The sequence below is a fragment of the Phyllostomus hastatus genome, unplaced genomic scaffold (assembly GCF_019186645.2).
Source record: "Phyllostomus hastatus isolate PE091 unplaced genomic scaffold, TTU_PhHast_1.1 phas_contig_495, whole genome shotgun sequence".
NCBI lineage: Eukaryota > Metazoa > Chordata > Mammalia > Chiroptera > Phyllostomidae > Phyllostomus > Phyllostomus hastatus.
This window is the reverse complement of record NW_025333895.1, coordinates 7,240,912-7,262,932: the sequence shown is the minus strand read 5'-3', so window position 1 is coordinate 7,262,932 and position 22,021 is coordinate 7,240,912. Positions and strand designations below refer to the sequence as shown.

Sequence of the window (22,021 nt, the reverse complement as noted above, 5' to 3'; positions counted from 1 at the left end):
CGCCCCGTCTTTAAACCTCGGAATGAAAGCCTCTTCAGTTTGAACTGGAAAATAAATCTGGACGTTCCTAGAAATGCCAAGGTGACTACCTGCTAGGAAACCGTCCCCTGGGAACTCATTAGACCGACCGCTCACTTCCTCGCCGGTTCGGTAAACACTTGCTGAGCACCTACTTCGTGCCCAGCACCGTGGGCACCGGGGACGAAGGGGGCACGAGGCTGGGTTCCTGCCCACGTGCCAGCCGAGGTGACGGGAACACACACGGGACAGCGTGGAGGCAGAGGGGGCACAGAAACCCTCTCCAAGGGCGTCAGGGACAGCGGCCGAGGGCGGGCGCTCGGCTGAGATGGAAACCGTGGGGAAGGAGTGGCCACATGGGACCAGGAGGCGCAGAGCAGCAGCATCTCGGGCGGGGGAGCCGTCTGCCCACAGGCAGGTGACAGTCACACTGTGCGGCGTGAGGGGATGCGGTGCAGGTGGGAAGAGACACGTGGTTAAGTATTATCGGAGCAGAAAGGTGGGGAGTAACCGATGCGTTAGGCAAGGAGATCACGAACGTTTTGATAAACCAGAGAATCTAGGTTTTGTCCTGTCAGTGGCAGGGGGTCGGTAAAGATGCCAGGCCCTGGCCGGGTGGCTCAGCTGGTTAGAGCGTCGTCCCAATACACTAAGGTTGTGTGTTCCATCCTTGGTCAGGGTGCAGAGAAGAATCAACAGTGAGTGCATAAATAAGTGGACGACAAACCTATGTTTCTCTCTCAAAAACTTAATTTAAAAAAACACCATGTGGCACCTGAGGGTAAAACGGAGCCCACGTGCCTGTAGGTGTCATTCGAGGTGCCCCCCCGCCGCCGGTCACTGGAGGAACCTCAAACCACCCACGCACGCATTTGTTTGAGAGGCATCCCAGAGTGCCGGGCGCTGGCTGGAACTGGACTGGAGAAGCCAAGAGACGCGGCCCTCGCCCTCGAGACTCGCGCGGCTCGCTGCGGGTTGGGACCGGGGAGGGACAGTTCTGACGTGATGGGACGTGGTGGAGGCCCACCCAGAGCCCCGAGAGGTGAAGGGGTCCTTCTGAGGGGAGAAACTCCTCGGCGTCAGCCTTAAAGAACACGCAGGGGCTGTCAGGCAAGCTGTGAGCGGGTGGAAGGCGATGGAGGGCGGAGCTCCTGCTGGCAGGGACAGGAGGGGAGCCGCAGGCAGGGGCGTGGGTGATCGCCGACCTCCAGACACTTACCAAAAGCCACAAGAACTATCCAAAAGCTAACCCAGGACCCTCGCCCAGACCCTTCCCACCTCCTTCTCCCGCACCCCCATAGGCACGTGCACCCCCCACGCCGCCCGGTCCCGATGGGTCTGCCTTCTGCACGGCCCTCCAGTTCTCGGCCCCTCCACCCCACGTGGGCTCATCTCTCTCTCGCCCCTAAACGACTGATGCTGCCCCAAGACCCTCTACCCACACTCCACGCTGGGCCTTTGTAACACCAGTCTGACCATGTCCCTCGGCCTCCAGTCCCAGCCTCTGCTCAAAGACCCTTGCTGGCTCCCACGACTCTTGGGCTGGAGGTCAGTCTCCTTAACTGGCCCTCCACGAGGCCCGGCGTGGTCCTGCCCCAGCAGCCCCGGCCCTGGGCCCCCTACCATTCTCTCCTGCACCACAGCCAGCCCCTCGAGGCCCCCTCAGTGCCTCGGGTCACCACATTCTCTCCCTCCCCGGGCTCTCTGCACAGGCTCTCCTAGGTGCCCACAATGCCCTTGAACTTCTCCTTCACAAGCCCCACCCACTTCCTTTCCTCGTGGATTCCATTCTCAGCTCGGTTTTCACTTTCTCCAAGAAACTGACTCCCCCAGTCGTGTGAAATCTCCCAGTTAGATGCACCCTGAACTTCTCCTTCACTCTTATTACATTGGCACTCTTCCACTTATGTGTGACTCTTTGATTAATGTTCATCTGCCCAGTTAGACTACAAGGTCCCACAAGAATAGAGATCGTGTGGAATTTTGCTCACCAGCGTCTCTCCAATGCCTAGTCCGTGCCTGGCACAAATCACAGAGATTCGGTCAGTGCTGAAGTATTTGTTCGCTAAAACAATGGATGGGTAAATGGATAGGTGGAGGGATGGAAGGAAGGATGGGTGGAGGGTTGGATGGAAGGATGGATGGATGGGTGGATGGATGGATGGATGGTTGGATGGATGGAAGGAAGGAGGGATGGATGGATGGATGGATGGATGGAAGGAAGGAAGGATGGGTGGAGGGGTGGTTGGAGGGATGATGGATGGGTGGATGGGTGGGTAGGTGGGTGGATGGATGGGTGGGTGGGTGGGTAGAAGAATGGTTGGAGGGATGGATGGAAGGAAGGATGGATGGATGGGTGGATGGAAGGAAGGATGGATGGAGGGGTGGTTGGAGGGATGGATGGAAGGAAGAATGGATGGATGGATGGATGGATGGATGGGTGGGTGGATGGATGGATGGATGGGTGGGTAGGTGGGTGGATGGTTGGATGGGTGGGTGGGTGGGTAGAAGAATGGTTGGAGGGATGGATGGAAGGAAGGATGGATGGATGGGTGGATGGATGGAGGGGTGGTTGGAGGGATGGATGGAAGGAAGAATGGATGGATGGATGGATGGGTGGATGGTGGATGGAAGGAAGGATGGATGGATGGAAGGATAGATGGTTGTTTGGAAGGATGGATGGATGGATGGATGGTTGGATGGTTGGATGGATTGATGGATGGGTGGGTAGGTGGGTGGATGGATGGTTGGATGGGTGGGTGGGTGGGTAGAAGAATGGTTGGAGGGATGGGTGGAAGGAAGGATGGATGGAGGGGTGGTTGGAAGGATGGATGGAAGGAAGGATGGATGGATGGATGGATGGGTGGACGGTGGATGGAAGGATGGATGGATGGATGGAAGGATAGATGGTTGTTTGGAAGGATGGATGGATGGATGGATGGATGGTTGGATGGTTGGATGGATGGATGGATGAATGGATGGGTGGACGGTGGATGGAAGGAAGGATGGATGGATTAAAGGGTGGATGGATGAGAGGAGGGATGGGAGGGTGGGGGGACGGAAGGATGGATGGGTGAAAGGAAGGAGGGAAGGGAGGAGGGATAAATAACTCCGTAGGACAGAAAAAGAAGTATGACGTGTAAGGTCTGCCCTCAGAAGCACCTTACGACGGCTAGTGAAGCTGCTCAGGTAAGGGTTAGGGTTCAATACCAATGACAAGACGAGAGTCCCATAGAGAACACAGGGCTGTGTATGACTGCTGACCCGTGGGTGGGCCACACCACGCTGGAGAGGACGCCACAGAGCTCTAAGTGCTTGCCATGTCCACAGTCCCCATCAAGATGGCGGCCTCAAGGTCAACGGGCTGGATGCCACTCCGGTGACTGCCTGTCATCCTCACCTCACCTCATGGGCCACAGACCATGACCCGCGCCCCAAGCAGTCACACATTGAAGTCTAACCCCAAGGACCTCAGAATGTGAGCTGGTTTGGCCATAAGGCAATGGTGGTTTGTTAGGATGAGGTCATCATAGAGTGGGCCCCTCATCCCGTACGACAGATGTCCTCACAAAAAGGGGACATTTGGACACAGACACATACGTAGGAAGAGCGCCATGCGAATACAGAGGCAACTGCCTTGAAGCCGAAGAGACGGGCCTGTAATAGACCTGTAACAGGGCGCAGCCAAGAGGGGAGCCTCAAACAGGGATCTGTAATAAGATCCAGAAGAGCCTGGAGATAATTGGCTCCACACCACAGGGCCACACCTGCCCAGAACGTGGCAGCTGTGGCCGATTGTGAGAGGAGCCGGAAACGGGGCTGCAGAGGAAGATTGGCGCTGGGATTTAAACCGAGTCGTGGCAGCCATGGAGGGGGGAGAATCATGCGCAGCCCTGCAAGAGAGAGCCACACAGCTTTAGCAGAGTGGAGACCCTCGCGACCCTGAGGGAGAGAACCACACGGCTCTGGCAGAGTGGGGACTCCTGTGGTCCGGGGAGAGAGGACCACGTGCCTTTGCCAGAGTGGGGACCCCCGCAGCTTTAGGAGATACAGTACTCTGGACTGGGCAAAGGGCGAAGGAAGGAAGGACTGTGTCTGTTTGTGGGTGCTTTAAGGGACGTTAGGATTTTTGGAGAAGACATTAGGTCACTACTTTAAGTTTGTGTAGCATTAAATAAACGTTTTCCTTTCCTTTTCACAAATCTCTGGCATTGAGAGACGTCTTTCCTCGGGCGGCGGACATAACGGACCTGGGGGCTTCTTTCAATAATAGTATATCATCCCAGGCCCCCTTTGTTTGTTCTGTAACAGACCCACCCTCACAGCCTTGGAAGAAGCCAGCCCCGCCGACACCTCCATCTCCGGCCACCCAGGCCACGGCCACACGTTTCCGCAGTCCTCGCCGAGGAAGCAAAAGGCAAAGCTGCTAGGCCTGAGAATGACCAGAGCGGCCCCAGGGCAGCGGGTGGGGCTCAGGGCACCAAGGGCAGAGCTGGGGGCAGAGGTAACGGCAGGCGGGAAGGCAGAGCCTGGGAGGTGGGCAGGGCGCAGGGAGCAGGTGGAAGGGACGCCTCCTCTCATCTCGGGGGAGAAAGCGCCTCGCCCCCAGGGAGGAGCCCGCCCTGAGTTGCCACGGCGGCGCTCAGGTCAAGGCTGGCCGGCGCGTCTCCGGACACACGGTCCCCAGCCTGGAAGTGACTCACCGAGGGCTTCATGTAATTGATAAATCCCTTCCGTGGTTAGGCAGCCTCCTCTTTATGTTTCGCTGACTCACCCTGTAACGATCACCTTGGCTGGGGTAGCCGGTGTCGTCTGAGGAAATCAGAGTTTAAATCCGTCGTCTCCTTCCCCTTCCCCTCTGCCCTCCCCGCATTATTCCTGAGGAAGAAGCCAATTAATAGTAGCTTGACGCTTTGTACTGCGGCCTGCTGTACAATGTAGCGATGCCTAATGGAGTTTTAATTTCCCCACGGTGAGTCAATATTTGCTTTAAGAAAGAAAAATGTCACCATAAACCAACGCCCCCAATGAATTTTGGTGGCACAGAGGGCGACGGAGTCTTCTTTTCCAGGAGAACAGTGATGGGAAGTGGATGGGGGGCGTGGGGGGAGGGCTTCGCGCTTCACAAATAAGGTTGCTCGTGGGTGTTGCTGCTCCTTCAGACGCCGGTTATTAAATATTTTGCGTTGCAAATGCAGATAACTGTCAGAGACTCTCCCACAGTTTAAAGCGGGTCGGAAACAGAGTCATTATAATATAGCAGAGGAACAATTTATTCCAGCCTATTAATAACTGGGGGCGGGCGGCGCGGGCAGGGCGGGGAGCAGGATAGGAGGCGTCCTCGCTGGAAGGCCTTCGGGTGTCTCTCATTCCCTGCCACCGAGGCTGTGGCTGGAAACCCAATCCTACTTTTTTTTTAAATTAAAAAAAAAAAAAGCGTTACCCTTTGCAGGCTCGAGGGAGGAAGCAGAGTCCTGCAACCCCCTCTCTCCTAACGAGTCTGCCCAAAAATGAGGAGGCTGGCTCTGCCGAAGGGGGGTTTCGCTCCCTGCTCCAAATCGGGAGGAGAAATCCGCCTTGCCCAATGAGCGCCATGCGCAGAACTTGTCAAATCCTCTCTCCCGACACAAATAAAAGACGACCTTGGGTGGCGGCGTGTAAAACAGCCCTGACAAGATAGCGAGGGGAGACAAAGAAACAGACGTATTTTGATTCCCTCTGTTTTCCAGGCGGGGCTGGGGGGGCGGGTGGGAGGGGGCCGGCGGGGACGCGCCGGCGCGGGCTACAGGTACCAGTCGAACAAGTTGCTTTCATGTCAGTGTTCGGCGGTATAATGACCCTGTTTCCAATTAGCCGGAACATGACAAAATCTCGACTGTTATGGCGGCAGAGCTGCCAGGGAGGAGGCCGGCTCCGTGACAAGGCCCCTTCCTTCGGAAGCGCACGGGCCACCGAGTGGCTGTAATTACTCGTTCGCACACAGTGGGACATGACTCCCGGTGTGTTTAAAAATAAATAAGGTAAATGATCGCCCTTTCATTAGATCTGTACTCCTATCATATACGCGGCTTTTATTTTTTCCCCATTAAAATTGTTGATTGAAGGCCGTTGGCTGATTCGGTGCAAAATTACATTTCTGCCCTCTTAGGGGCCGCCGCCGTTAAAAATCACACACCCGGCGCCTAGTGAGTAACAAGAAAAGACTCCTAAAACTGCAGTTTCAGGGGGAGGAAAACACAAGCAAGGAACCCAGACTGCACCTTCCCGTCCCCAAGGGCATCCCGCTCCTTTGTTCTGCTAAGAAAAATTAACCTCAATCCCAGCTCCCGGTCCCCAGGTTGATTATCATAGTCATTTAAATACTGTAATCTCATTTTCGGCACTGGGATGCGGAGGGGGCGGGGTGGGGGGGGGGCTCCGGAGCGAGGCTGGAGAGAGAAAGCACGGGGTGGGGGGGGGGGGAGAAAACAGAATAAATTATCTGACAAAGGGAAGCGGGCCTTTCGGCTCACAGAGCCTATTTCGAATCCTTCCACTTGATTGGAAAAGTTGATGAAGTTTAAATGAAGCAGAATTAGAACCTCAGGCCGCAGAGTATTGACGGGGCTCCTTGCAACTCCACAGCCCTGCCTTGGGTGGAAAACAGGGCAAGGCCTAAATGGCGTAATCTTCAATCGCCTCCCACACCCACGCCGGCGGGGCCGGGTAATGTGCGAGGCCAGATCGGGCCTGTTGGTTAAAGGAATTAATCCCCGCGGCCGCCGAGCCCGGCTTTGATGCCTGTTGTGTGGGCCCCCATCCCAGGCTATCTAAATGCTAACGAACTGCGAGGGTGCGGACTGTGCTTTTCTTTGCTGCCGCTAATCTGATAACAATTTGCTCTTGCTGATTAGGGGGGTGGGGAGGGGGGGGACCCTTTCCCTTTGAAGGGGCGAGGCCATTCTGGACAGCCCCCACCCCCCCGCCCCCTCCCACCCCAGCATTCGCCCCCAGCCACCCTGGGTGCCAGGATGCAGACACGCACGTCTTGAATAACCTCAGCGCCGGGCGGCCGTGGGAAAGCAAGCATCCGTGCCCCCTCCCTCGCTCTTTGGGTCTTGTCTCTTCTTGAAACTGAAGTGCAGGCTCCATAAGCCGCCCCACGTGATGCCTTCTTCCCGCCAGGCTCCCTCCAGACCGGTCCTCCCGACACACCCAAGCTCACGGCGCCCGGTGTCTCGCCTCGTCTGGCCGGTTCTCTGTCTAAAATGACCTTCCCTCTCCTCTCCACCTAGCTGAGTCCTGCTAGGCCTCTCAGCAACCCCACTGGGGCTTTTCCTGACCCCTCCCCCGGACCACCGGCCATCCCCTGAGCCTGCAGAGCTCCGGCAGGCCTGGCCCACAGCCCCGGCCCTGTCATCTCGGCCTTGTGCGGCCGACGTCCAGGCGCGTGTGCATGCTGCAGCCCATGCGCCCGGCTGGACTGCGGGCTCCGTGGGAGCAGAGGGTGCACCTCTGGTGCAGTGGGGCCTTTAGGGGATGGAGCTGCCCTGGATCCCTCTCTCCCATCAGGACCAAGCAGTCTCTGGGGTGACGGACAGTGTGGCACAAATGTTAGGACCACAGCAACCTGTGGGTGCGCACAGGCCCCGCACTCTGCATCCAACCCCTGTGTGACTTTTTGAGCATGTGACTGAGTCTTTCTGAGCTTGAATCTTTGGACATGTGTAGTGGCTGTGACCTCGGGCTCTGGAGAACTGGCTAGAAGCCTGGCTCTTCGCACATTAGCCAGCTGACTCTGGGCCACTTGGGTAACTTCTAATAAGCCTCAGCTTCCCCATCTGTGAAATGGGAATGGCAGTCTCCTAGGACTGTTGCAAAGACTTAAGGGGCCTGGTGACGAAGGAGGGCCAGCACAGTGCCTGGTACACAGGCGCTCCTGGAGGGCTGCGGCTGTCCGCTGGCACAGGGACGGGGGTGCTCAGCCAGGAGCTCCCCGAAAGCCCAGAGTCCAGCCCCAGCCTCCTCCTCCCACCCGGAAGTCAGGCCGGGGAGCACCATGCAGGTGGTCCCGGGAGGGTCCGCCTCCAGAGAGCAAGCCGCTGCCTGAGAAAAGACGGAGCCTCCCGAAACGCCAGGCACACGCTTTGCTTTTGGAAGGGGAATTTTTGAAAGACTGGCTTAACCCTCCGAGTGTGTGCCCACTGGGTGCCTGCAGAGCAACCAGTCTTCAGTGCCAGCTCACAGAGCTCGGGAGGCCGAGGGACCCCCGGGAAGCATGCCAGCAGGTTCCCACATGAAGGACTTGGTGAGAATTCGGAGTGTGACAGATCGGGGGCTCGTTTTGCTTGCCAAGAGCAAAGAAATCACAGCCACTCACCCTAAACCGTCACAGGTGTCCCACCAATTGGCACTCGAACTTGCTGCCCGGGAGGAAACCAGGATGCGTCTGACGCAGCCCGTCCAGTAGAGAAGGCCACCACGCTGCAGCGTCCTGCCGTCGGGCACCGGGCACGTGTCCCCCTCGGCCCGCTGTCCCCATCAGTGCAGGGAGGGAGGCGCTGGCCCTGTGCGCCTGCTCTTGATGTCGGGGGTCACTCAGCCCTTTGTTCTTGGCCTTGTGTAGTCCCCTTGCCCCAGACCCTGCAGGTCTCTCTCCGGGGGACCGGGGGCCCCACCAGGGGCGGCCTCACTCCCGGACCTGCCTCTTCTCCACACTTGCCTTCCCTGAAGCATCCTTGCAACCCCCAAAGTCCCAGGTCCCGCCTTGCCTTGGGGGCCTACATCCATGTTGATCCCCCGTATTCTTGGTGCCTGGTACACAGCAGGCGCTCAGAGGTGCCTGTGAATTCCAGCGGGGAGAGCGCGGATGCACGCCCCGCTCCCTCCTTCGTGGGGCTCACAGAATCCTAGCGCTGTCCGTTCCTGCTGGAAACCTCTCACCCACGTGGGCCGCTGCGCCTTTGCCCAGGCCAGCCCCTCTCCCGGGCATCCCCCCCTCCCCTGTCCACCCTCTGGGGTCAGCCCTCCCGCAGCCCAGCCCAGCTGCCCCAGCCCAGCTCCCACCTTCGCTCCTAAACGTGGCACTTGCCTCTCATCCCCTCTCCTTCCGCCTGCAGTCGCTTTTATTATTGGGTTTCATGTGCACAGCCTGGTTCTCCCTGGACCGGCCCACAGACTCCTCAGAAACAAAATCTGAAACCTCTCATGTCCCCACCAGTGCCTTGTGTCACATTGTAAGTATCCAGTTAATCCGTGTTCACGGGCTGACGGGCTCACCAACCGTCCACAAAGCGTACCGAAAATAAGTACACAAATAGCCAGCTTCTCTGTCCTTAACAGCGTCTTGGGAGACAGAGCGAAGAGTGGATGCAATTCTATGTAATGGGATCATTAAGACGGCATTCTAACGTGGCCTTGCGGCCAAAAACACTCCGGTTCGGTGCAACTGACCGACAGAGCTGCCAGGAAACTTTCTAGGTCTCTCCAGTGCAGTGTCACGGCCACGAGCCCCCCTCTCTCGGTGGGGCCGGGCGCCCCGTCTTCGAGGGAGGCTGCGGCGCCTGGGGCTCTTCCTCTGGTACCTCGACGATGACACTTGGACACTATGCTACTGGCTACAAATGGCAGCGAGCGGGCGGGCAGCCTTCCATGACGCCCGACCTTGGAATCAAAGCGCTTCTGAGTCTCCACTTTCACCGTTCGGGACAAACACAAAAGATTCTGAGCTACAGAGAGAAGTTTGTCTCCTTGGCTTCTGGGTTCATCCGTCTTCCAAATGTGTGTTGTTTGGTTTCTACAAAAGGCCAGAAACGCCTGTTTGGGGCTCCTGGGTTCCCTGCAACGCCTTTGGCGGGCCCTGCTCCCCACTGCGGGCGGCCATGTCGCCCTTTCTGCTTGCTGACCCGTGGCGGTCAGCTTCTTGACCCAAGTGCCTTGACACTGTTGCGCCTTGACATTACTGGGTGGAAAGACACGGCTGTTTTCTTTAGGAAGGGCGCTCGCTCGCTTCCCTGACACGCTGTGGTCAGTGCCCCGGGTCAGGGCTGCGGTGGGGCACTGGCCCCCCCCCCGTGAGTTTAACTCCTCCTGCACCGAACCCTTTCCCTTTCCGGCACCGACGAAGTCATGCTGAGGAAAAGAAAACGAAACCATACTCAGCCCTTGGAAGGTGGCGGACCGGGGAGACCCAGCTTGTACGGCGGTCAGGTTATTCAACACGCCAGCCCCGTGCTAACTGGTATCTGGTGAATTCGTGAGCCACACTGCGGATTGCTGGAGGTGCTTTCTGTCTTTTTAAACTATAAGGTGGGTGAGGCTGGAGACAGACAAGCCCCAGACCAAAGCCAGAAGTCTTATGGAAGCTACGGCTGAGGGGAAGGAAATGGATTCAGAAAGGGGGTAGGTGTAAAATAGCAGTGCAATGTTTGGGGGAGGAAGATACAGAAGCGATTAAAAAGGAAACAGCCCATCTCTGCAATCCTTGTATGAGGTTTTCAGCGCCCCGGGAGCAGGGTGAACTAAGTGAGTTCTCCTCGTGTTTGTGTTTTCCGGGTCCGGGTTTCTCCACTCGGCACTACGGACACTCGGGGTCAGATGACTCCCTGGTTGGGGGGGCACCCTGGGCACTGTACGACATTGACCGGCATCCCCAGCTTCTACCCACTGGATGCCAGGGGCACTCCGTCCTGAGTTGTGATAAATATCTCCCGACATGGCCAGATGCCCCCTGGGGAGCAAAATGACCCCCTCGACTAAAAACCACTGGTCTAATTCTAGCATAATGTACCCTACTTTTATCTGTGACGATTCTGTCGTAATCTCCGCCCAGCGTTAGTGCCTCGTTTAAGTCAGCCGCTGTCACATCCTTCTGGGGGAGGCAGGAACCCCCAGGAGAGCCAGGGAGCGGGCCATCCCAGCCCCCGCCCGAGCCAGGGTGCGCCCCTCTGCTCCGGGCCACGCGGTCGCGGGAAACGTGAGCTGGGTGGGTGACGGCGTTCTTCAACGGGAACACGAAGGGGAGAAAAGTGAGCACCCGGCTGGGTGTGTCTCACCAGGAACCTATGTTACAAGTTCAGACCGGTAACATGTACTCAGAGTCAGTAGCGAGAAAGGAACAACGGGGTCCTGGCGATGGAAAAGGACAACCCCGCCCACTGCGAAGGGCCCTCCCGGCCCTGCCGTCTCATTGGCTCCTCACGGCTCACCACGGCCAGGGGCCAGCTGCTATTGGCCCATTTTACAGAGCCGGGACGGAGGCTTCGAAGGAAGCAGCCTCACAGGCAGCCCAGCGAGGCCGAGACCCGGCGGCTCCAAAGCCTGCCAGCTGCACCGCTGTGCTGCTGTGCTGGCCTCTCTCTCGGGCAGGTGGCTGCAGTTTTGTATGTGCCTGGGCCACCAACTCATTGCTATGTATTATTTTTGTAAAGAATTTATTTATTTTTTAGAGAGAGGAGAGGGGAGAGACAAAGAGAGGGAGAAAAAGATCGACATGCAAGAGAAACATTAGCTGGTTGCCTCTTGCGCCTCCCCCACCGGGGACCTGGCCTGCTACAACCCAGGCATGTGCCCTGACTGGGAATCGAACCAGCAACCTTTCAGTTCACAGGCCGGCACTCAGTCCACTGAGCCACACCAGCCAGGGCTCATTGCTATGTTTTTTGTGGTTGTATGAAATCAACAGCTCTGGCCTGCACACGCTCAAATGGTCCTCATTTACATGATTCAGGAGCTAGAGAGGAGAGTCCGGGAGGGTTTTCACTGACTCCCAAGGGTCATCAAAAGCTTGCTTTCCCCCGACAATACAGAGGTCTGGCAAGAAGCACCCACATTTGCAATAGACACTAAAACCAACCAGATCGTGGCACAGTTGTGACCTTCTGTGCCTTTGCTCGTTTTTGCCCAATCAGTTGGAGGGTCCGGGAACAGGAGCCCCGGGCCCGCAGTTGGGGCTGAGGATTCACGGAGCCGGTGGCCAGGGCCGCAGGCAGCAGGGCGCCCGCCCACACACACTGTCCTGCACGAAGGGACTCGCCCAGCCTGAAGGTCCAGAGAGACCCACACTTGGTCACAGTCCTCCCTGCTGGTGACACCTTCACCGTGGTTTTCGTGCAAAAACAGAACGAACACCCTAAAACGAGTCAACCCAAATAATAGCCAACGACTCGGGGTCCCCCGTGCTACCGTTTTCTCTAGGACGCAATGAGTTGAGTTCCCTTTTTGCTGCACTTTTGAAGCAGTTAGAGATGCACATTCTTAAAGAGCAACAAGCAGCAGACACTTCAGGAGAACACCGGTGCTTCTGGGGGGCCGGAGCCGCCAAAAACCACTGCAAGGGAAAGCCGGCGGAGGATTTCACCCGCGGGGCCAGGTGCGAATCCTGCAAAGTCTCTTTCACGGAAAGGAAAAGCGGCCGGATGTGAACAATAATTGAGCCTGGAAGATTCTGGAAAGTGCTGGAAGCGACTGCTGACTTGTTCACCCCAGACTCAGAATTCTTCCCGAGGGAATGGCCTTCGCAGCCCCCGCTGTGGCCTGAGAGCCCCCGAGTCAGAGGGGGGCTGAGTTCCAGGGGAGGAAGCCCGACCCCCAAGCCTCATCGTCACTGGCAGAGCCCCCGCCCCACCCGTTCCAATCCACTGAGCCACCCCAGCCAGGGTAAAGCCTCCCTTTCCAGAGAGACGCAGAGGAAGGCGGTGAAAGGCCAGGGAGGGCGCAGGCCGGCCTTCGGAACCGGCCTGTGTGGACGAATGGGCGCTGGAAAGGGGGGGCTTCGACTGGAAAAGAAAACGAGGGCCGAGAGAGAAGGTTGCGAGGATAGACGAACCCACGGCTGTTCTCTGGAAACGCGAAGCCGACCCGCAGGCCGGGCGCCGGGGGGTGGGGGGTGGGGGGTGGGGGGCCGCAGGGCGGGGCCCGACTTGAGGTTACGCCCCCTCCCTAACGTTCCGGCCCTCCTGGGACGTCACCACTCGGTGTGGCAGGAGGCGCGCGGTCCGCGGTGTCTGCTCTTCCGTGGAGAAAGCTGAATGTAACATTTTCACAGTTCACTCAAACGTAATAAAAACCCTGAGCTATGCTAGGCTCCTTGCACAACTGCGTGTTCGTCTGCCCGCCGTCTTTGCGCGTGTCTCTCGGTGTCGATGCTGCCTGGCAACGGTGTCCACAAGACACGTCCAGCTGTTAGCCGGCGTGGTGCGGTTCCTAATTTGGCAGCGCACGCAGGTGGGGCCCACTGGCTGTAAGTGCTCCCCGGCGTTGGCGACCATAACCACCCCAGTGCCGCGTCTCACGAACCGAACGGGCGTGGGTGGACGCCTGTGAGCACCCGGGATCTAGGAACCGGCACCCACGTGGCCCAGAGGGCTGAGGTTCCTTCAGTCCCCCGCTCATCTGCTGCTCTCGCTTCGCCCTTCAAGGTCCAGCCCCAGGCCCGTGTCCTGGCAGAGCCTCCATGTCCTGCTGGGGGCGTCCTCCCCAAGATCTCAGCCCTTCTGGGTCGTGCGGCTCCTCTGCCTCATGTGTGCACACAAAAATCAGACAACCTGCCCTGGCTGGCGCAGCTCAATGGATTGAGCGCGGGCTGTGAACCAAAGTGTCGCAGGTTCGATTCCCAGTCACGGCACATGCCTGGGTTGCAGGCCACGGCCCCCAGCAACTGCACATTGATGTTTCTCTCTCTTTCTCCCTCCCTTCCCTCTCTAAAAATAAATAAATAAAATCTTTTTAAAAAGTTCACATTTCCACTTGAATGTCTAAAAGGCATTTCTAGCCTTTCTAAAAAAAATCAGACAAAAAAATCAGACAACCTTTCTGAGAGCTTGCTTTAGGGTATAAGCGACATATATGTGCAATATACATGTGCACGCAGTATGACATATACATACTCTGCCCACCCCACCCCCAGCTAAATAGTTACCCCCTGTGGGGAAAGGCTGAGTTCTGGACGTGTTTCTGTGCCCCCAAGGAAGCTTAGGATGGTGCAGGGCGCTTAGTAAACACTCGATACATATTTCTTAGCTGCCAACAAGTTCCTGAGAAATTAGGGGAGCACGCTCAGGGAGGGAGGCTGAGTGAGGGGACCCGGGAGTCAGACTCTGCGGTCAGCACGGTCGCCAGCCTGCTGTGTGCACGTGCCCCCTCCGGGCTGCGTGAGTTCACCGTGGCCGAAAGCACGGGGCTGGAGGTCGGGGGACACGAAGGTCATCCCACTTCTTCAACCCGTTCCCAGCGGCTCCTTGGATGAGTCTCCACCCCTCGGGGCCTCACTCTCCTCGGGAAAGACTTGGACTAGGTGTCTGCAGCCCTCCCTCCGTGACGCGATGCTATGACTCTGTTTTCCAAATGCACACACCTCTTCTTTGCGGCACAAGCCCCACGGTAAAACAAAATCATTAATAAATTATAAAAAAGTCGGGTGCCACGGTCGTTTCTGCTTTCTCAGGGGGGCTCGACTCCACCCCGGTACACGCCTGCCTGCCCGCCTCTCAGGCAGCGGTGGATCCAAGGCCGTCAGTGCAGCAAACCCCGCAGCCTGTCCCTGTAGCGGCGCTGGCAGCAGGGCGCACCCGGCAGGCTGCGGGGTCCTGTGGCAAGTCCCAGCATTCCGGGAACTGAGCATCCGGCGGGGGAAGCTTGGTTCTTTTTCTGCTTAATTTCACTCTTCCCAGAGAGTCACATTTGAAGGAATACGGGCTAACAGCCCATCGCTTTATATAATCGGGTAGAAGCTCTTTCTAACGGAACGCATTTCCATCTCTCTGTGACCGCACAAACACCCACCAGATTTGATGAGTCTCACTGATAACCGGCTGGCTTGGGTTTAAACGAGGCGGATGTTTGTGGAGCATCTGCTGATGAAACACCCACTTGCATGTCCGAGTTTTCCACTTTTCGCCTGGTTACTGTAGCATCTTGCAGACCTGTTCCTGAGTAACTGGCGTGTGTTTGTCCGGGTAAACCCCGCGGCTGTGAAATAGCGGTGCTGGGTTTGTTCAGGCAGCATGCCTGCATTGCAAATGGGGAAAAAAAACCCTGGTCCTGCTCGCCGGAGGGAGCAGCCCGGGCAGCAGCCCCCGGCATGGTGGAACGAAGGACCACTTCCTAAGGGGTTTTATTCTTCCAACAGAAATGCAACCTTCAAGTTCAGACTTAGCCCGAACCAAAACACACTCAAAACTGATGTGGCACAATGAAGAAACCCACAAGCCATGCCACAAAACAATTTAAGAAACCCATTATTTTTTAAAAGATGTTTTAGCCCTGGCCGGGTAGCTCAGTTGGTTAGAGCATTGTCCAGATACCCCAAGGTTGCGGGCCCGATCCCCGGTCAGGGCACACATAAGAATCAACCAATGAGTGTGCAAATAAGTGGAAGAACAAGTTGTATGTCTCTCTCTCACTCTGTGAAATTAATTTTTTAAAGATTTTTTTAAAAAGCTTCCACAATCTTGAATATTTTCAATCTTCTCCTTTTAAAAAATTTTTACTTAGTGATTTGAGAGAGAGAGAGAGAGAAATTGATTTGTTGTTCCACTTATGTGTGCATTCATTGGTCGATTCTGGTATGTGCCCTGATTGGGGATCAAACTCTCAACCTTGGCGTATCTGGATGATGCTCTAACCCACTGAGCTAACTGCCAGGGTTCTTCCCCTTTTCTTAAAAACTGAAAAGCCTGAAGTTTCTTTACAATTAAAAAAAATTTTTTTTAATATAGGAAGCTGTCTGAAATGGTAAAAATCATGCTGAGCGGGGGCAGGGACTATCGCTTCTAGCCAGGGTTTGCTCTGCCAGGACCTGAGCAAAGAGCCCGCTGCAGGTAGCCTCAGGGAGCCCGTTTGGAAATGGGGGTCTGGGAGGTGTGACGGTCGAAGGTCCTTCCCCCTGTCAGTGTCCCTGCAGCTTGCACGTAGGCCAGGTTCTGGTAGGAAGTACCGTGGCAGCTGTGACTGTGGAAACGTGGGCACAACTGTAGCTGCTACGGGAAGTGCGTAGGGCCCATAAGAACTGGGGGGAGGGAGGGAGAAGGAAAGAGCCCCTGGCCCCTGGGTGCCCCGTGGGGACGAGCCGGGGGCTGCTGCAGCAAGCGCCTGGATGCAGCCCCTGCCACGCAGGCGTCCACACCAGGGCTGGTGTCCTGCCCTGAGGACAAACCCCTCATCATCAGTCAGAGAGCGGCACCTTTTCCGAACCTCAATTCAGGCCCACACACCGGGGACTGAATTTGTCCTGGAAGCTGTTCAGCTAGTGCCATCCAGAGGCCAAATGTTGTCCTTGAAATGGAGCAGGGAAGCAAGAGGAGAAAATGGCAATTCTACTTACATATTTTACTTTACTTAAAACCCAGAAATTGTATCTACGTACAGTACACATGTACACACGTACACATGTACACATGCACGAGGCCTGTCCAGACAGCATCCAGCCATGGGCTGTGAGAAACAAAGACACTTACTGAAGAGGATACAAGAAACGTTGTACACAGGACAGTGATGACTCCGTCCACTTCAGTTACGAGCTTCTCGGGGAGCTCTGGTTCCCTGGTAGTGGTTTGAACCAGGCCACTAGCAACCGCAGCGCGATGTCCCTTCTGCTCTGGTAGCAGGAGCTGCGAAAGTTATTTTACCACAACGCATTTCATGCCAAGATCCCGAGTCAAAATCTCGGACCCAGTAGTTTTTGGAATCCCCGGATCAGCTTCCGGTTCTTGCCTGTCAGTTGCCGATCTCTGCCGATTGCAGCCCGTACACGTTCACCATCCTCGGGTGTCTGCTTGTCGCAGGCCTCCCAGACCGTGGCTCACTCCCCACAGGTTCTCCACCACCTTTGAAGGGTGGGGCCGCACTGTCATTTGCGCTGCACTCACTGCACGGTCCCTGAAGCCCCCTGAGTCACCCGGGTAGTTTCCATGGAGGAATGTTCAAGCTCAACACGAAATTCGATGCAGATGTGAAGCTCCACTCGCTCAGTCACTTGGAATGTGACGGCCACACGGCACACATGTTCACGCAACGGCGTCGACCGCCCCCACTGGCCAGTACAGTGAGGTTGTCATCGTTCACGTATGTGCATTCCAGCCCACACGCCTCAGCTCCAGGCGACATCGATGTCACGCCAACCGTTCTCATGACGGTAACAATGGCTGGACTTATGGGGGACAGGCCTTCTGTGTATATAATGTGTACCCATATATGTAAATGTATGTGTATGTCTAACATTCATGCATATGCACATACTTAATGTGTTGTATGCGAGCACACGACATAGCCTGAGGTGGGCATTGCGCACCATTAATTGGCCCTGGCGAACAGTGACTCCGGAATGGCCTCGTTTCTGCTGGAGAAAGAAGGGGCCCCCTGGTGACTGTCTCAGTGAAAGCAGCAACTTGACGCTAGAGCAGCTGATCAGAGGGGGGACTCGGATCTCCCCGGGACCCCAGAACGGTGAACCCCATCTGTCTGTCCCATCTGTCCGCGGGGAGTGGCTCCTCTCACCTGGAAATAAGTGCAGGACCTTGTTCCCCCTGGGGGAGAAGGACGCTTCCCCAGACGCAGGCCCCGGGGCGTGGTTTGGGGAAGGCAAGAGGGAAGAGCCCATGTTTTCACAGGACTCTCAGTAACTCAGCTAATTCTAGCACGATGTTAAGAAAACCCAGGTTCCCTGTACCCCCCAAACCAAACCACAGACAAACACCCGTAGGCTCCAACCGGCGCCTTGCGTACTGAGTCCAGGTGGCCGCCTGCGTCCTGCACCGCAGACCGCTGGGGACTGCGCGCATTTCTAACAGCACGCTGCCCTCCAGTGGCGCGAGACAAAATTGCGGCGTGACACGCTCCCCAGCAGCCAAGTCTCAGTTTGACTTTTGACTTTTCCCGGGGCCTGGGAAAGTGTTGGATGCTGGGTGACCACCGCTCCGGAAACGAGATTAAACGAGGGAACGTGCAGTAAACAGAGACGCGATCTGGCTGGAAACCTCGGCTCCCTCAGTCGCACCTGCCGGACCTCCCAGGGCCCAGATTCGCCCTTGTGCCTTCCTGTGGCACCTCTGGGTGAGGTTTGATCGAACGGAAAAGTTGTACTTCCAGGAGAGAGTGCACTCACTGCGTGGTAGCAGCCCAGCATGCAGGGGGAAGGGGGGAGGCGGCCTGCGCCCTGGGAGGGCCGGCGGGGGGTGGGTGAGGATATAGTCGGGTGCGTGTGACCTGTCACCCTGTGGGCGCATCGTCAGGCTCCCGGAAACCGCGGCAGCCAACACTGCGGGCTCCCTGGGTGTCAGGTGCCGTCCCAGGGGTCCCGCAGGGACCACCCCAACCAATCTTCCCAATCACTCCCTCTAATGAGTGTTTTTATCATCCCTCTCGGCGGGTGAGAAAGCTGAGGTTCAGAGAGGATGCCACCTGCCGGTGACCGCATGGGGGTGCAGGTCTCTCTGGACCAGAGCTGGAGCTGCCAGCGTGGCGCTGGGACCCAGCCGTGGGCCAGGGCTGGATGCGTGGACACCCCGGGCCGTATGGGTGGTCAGTGAGGGGGCGAGCGCGAAAGGGTGGCGGCGTGCGGGCGGCTCACCTTGAGGATGAGCGGGTTCTGAAACATGGAATCGCGCACGACCCCCAACCTCTCGTTCTCCATGCCCGGCCGGATGTCTGCCACGGTCAGCGGCCGTCGTGGGGGCGGGCAGATCTGACTGACTGTACGGTGCACCGGCTGCTGCTTCTTCTTGCATGACGTGAGGTCCTGGCGGGAGCCCTTGGCTTCTGGCATCTTGGAGGTCGCAGAGAGTCGACCTGGGGTCTGGATGCAGCGCGCTTCCCGGCTGCGGGGCTCAAGTCGAGCTCTGAGCCGACTATTTGGACCCCACTACTTGGACCCCGGGGTGGGCACAAGACCCCGGTCTCGCTCGGGAACGGGGTGCGCCAACCTCTGGCGCGCCCTTGTTTCAGGAAACGTTATCGGTCCATATAAGTCCCTCCATTCGCTCCGAGCATCTTCTGGGCACCATGATGCGGATGGGGAAAGGAGAGAAAACTAAGACCACCCCTTGAGGAAAAATGGAACGGTCTGTCTCCATGGCGACGGGACGCCAACGGTGCTAGGTGGACCTTGTTTGTTTGAGGAAACTCCTGGCGGCCACTGAAGTGGAGGAGTTCAGAGTTTTCTTAAATAGATGTGAGAAAACCTGAGGATCATCATTTGTGTTAAAAAGTTACGGGGCCCTAGAGGGCCGTTTAGACTTCCAAGTCAAAAGTACCGTCCCAGCAGCCACCCCCACTCCACTCCCCGCCCCTACCCATTTATCCTCGCGGAATTCACACGGCACAGAGCACTAAATGTTTCACAATGAACCAGGACTCCTCTATTGTGTTTTTATTTATTTATTTTTAAAAAAGGTTTTTAGACAGGGGAAGGGACAGAGAAAGAGGGAGAGTGAAACATCAGTTGGTTGCCTCTCTTACTCCCCACTACTGGGGGACCTGGCCTGCAACCCAGGCATGTACCCTGGCTGAGGATCGAACCGGCAACCTTTTGGTACGCAGGCCCGTACTCAATCCACTGAGCCACAACAGCCTAGGCAGAATCCCCCCTTTAGACCTGATGTTCCCTGCAATCCACTGGTTGGTCTCAAATTACTCACCCTCTTGGATCCTCAGTTTTTTTCCTCTATGAAACAGGCAGGGAGGAAAGTCTAGAGCTAAATGAGGTCAATGGTGCCCAACTTCGAGCAGCAGGATGAGGGGAAGCTCAAAAGCACGGATTCACTGCGTCAGAATATCTGGAAACAGGATCTGGGGATCTGCATTTTAAAATATCTCTTCCCTCCCTGCGGAGCTTATTTGAAAAACGTTCAAAGCTGCAGAAAAGCTGAAAGAAGTGTGGTGAAAACCCGTGTAGGTTTTACCCGGCTTCGCTAGTCCTCCGTATTCACCACACGAGTTTCTGTGCATCAGAGAATCACTTTGAAAATGTCTGCAGACAGTGTCGCATTTGACCCAAAACGCTTCAGTAGGTATCTGCCGAGAGCAAGGAGTCTCATACACAGCTATAGTGCCATCGTCACGCCCGTGGGTTTTTAACGTGGCACTGTAATGGTACCTGATACGCAGTCCACATACAAACTTGGGGATCCACACTTTGTCACTCGTCCCAGGTGAGTGGTGCGGTGTTTCTGGAGCCACGGGCCTCAGGGATCTCCAGTGTGCCTTCTGGTTCTAACCTCCCATGGGCTTATTTATCCACCGTTGTCATCACTCAATGCTCAGATACCCATCCCCAAGGCTCAGGCTAAGGAGTTCACCACGGAGCAAGCCGCACCGGGGACAAACCTGCACTTCACAGCCTTACCTACCGACGGCGGACAGCACCAGCAGCACCAGCTCCAGAGTGGGCCAGGCAGACTTCCACCCGCCCCTCCAAGGCCTGAGTGAGCCCCTGGCAAAGGCAAGTGGGTGTGTATAGTGTGTGCTTATGGTTTCTCCAGCCTGCTGTCAAACTTCCACAGAAACTCAGGTTGTGCACTTTTCTTTTTATTTATGTATGTATTTATTTATTTAGACAGAGGGGAAGGGGGGCGAAAGAGAGGGAAAGAAATATCAATATGTGGTTGCTTCTTGCACACCCCCTACTGGGGACCTGACCTGCAACCCAGGAATGTGCTCTGACTGGGAATCGAACCTGAGACCCATTGGTTCTCAGGCCGGTGCTCAATCCCCAGAGCCACACCAGCCAGGAAAGTTGTGCACTTTTCAATCAAAGCTGCGTGGCAGCTCCCATGGGAAGTCAGGTGGTGCAGTGATAGGCAGGCGAGTGGAATCGTGGCACTCAGGAGTGACTCCTGGCTGGGCCACGTAACTCCCCTCGGACAAGTCACATTAAGCCCCTCGTGGTACAAGCTTCCCCCGCTTGAGGTGAGTGTTCTAGGAACCCAAACTGTATCAGTATATTACCAGCTGGCGTTGTTGTGAGAGGCTGCATTCGGCTTCAGTGAATTTTTTTGAAGACTCAATGTGTTTGCCCATTCCATGAGTGATTTACCAGTGCACCTGCCCACACCTCCGCACTGAGTGTCAGCAGTTTTTGACCAAAAACGGCATGACCCTGGTGCCCCACCCTCCTGGATGACTCTTTTTGTTTCCTAGATGAAAAAGTTCTCAAAGGGAAACATTTTGCTGATGTGAAAGAGGTGAAACAAAAAACAGCAGAAGCACTAAAAGGCTGTTTTGAGCAGTGGGAAAAACATCTCAACAGCTGTGGCGTGTCAGATGGGGAGTACTTTGAAGGTGACTTAAGTTTAAACATGCAAGAATAAATATGCAATTTTTTATAAATAAAATTCCAGGGTTTTGGTCCCCCCTCCCCAACAGGAAGGCCTGGTTAAAGTTTTACTTTTAATCGCAGCTAAGTTTCTTCAGGACTAGGTCTAAATGGGAGGACTGGAAAGATCTCAGAGGCTCTTTCCGCCTCATCTCGGCTGCCTGCGTATCGGACCCTGCGGACCCTGCGCGGGCTATTCCCCGCCTGCCGCTGACGTCATCGCCTGCCGCGCTGCCCTCGATTCTGTGTGTCCCAGCTGCCCTGGCCTTCTCGCAGCTCCAGCAGCAGCCGAGGGCGGGGCGCTTGTATTTACTTCCAGCCTGGAACACTCTTCCGTCCAGATGTGGGCGCACTCTTTCCGTTTAGAACCCAGCCTTCCCTTGCGTCTCAAGTAGCGCTCACTGTCCGCCACGTCACTCTGTTTCATTTTCCTTATAGCGTAATCCGACGAGGTCTTGGTGGATTTGTTTGCCGGTCTTCCTCAGGTTAGGGCCCTTACTCCTGGACTAAGAATGGGGCTCAGCAGAAGCTGTTGAAGAAATGGGGTGCATGCACGAATTAGCAAGTCCGTGGAATCCGGTCCCACTTTCTTAGTATTAGGATTCCGCTCTAACTCCCTCCACCCGCAACCACCCCAGGAACAAAACGGGCGGAATTCACGCAGCTGTCCCAGTCCCAGCTGCAGCCATGTTACCATGGCAGCGGAATGCTGAGGGC

The 22,021-nt window shown here is 56.3% G+C and overlaps 1 protein-coding gene across 1 annotated transcript in view; it reads right to left on the bottom strand.

Moving 5' to 3' along the window:
* CFAP77 (cilia and flagella associated protein 77) overlaps positions 1-18,757 on the bottom strand; it is a 98,404-nt gene extending 79,647 nt beyond the window's left edge. Inside the window, exon 1 of the mRNA XM_045846298.1 lies at positions 18,563-18,757. Within this exon, the coding sequence (XP_045702254.1) occupies positions 18,563-18,757 (195 nt within the window). The remainder of the gene's footprint in view (positions 1-18,562) is intronic.
* Between the last annotated feature and the right edge of the window lie 3,264 nt (positions 18,758-22,021).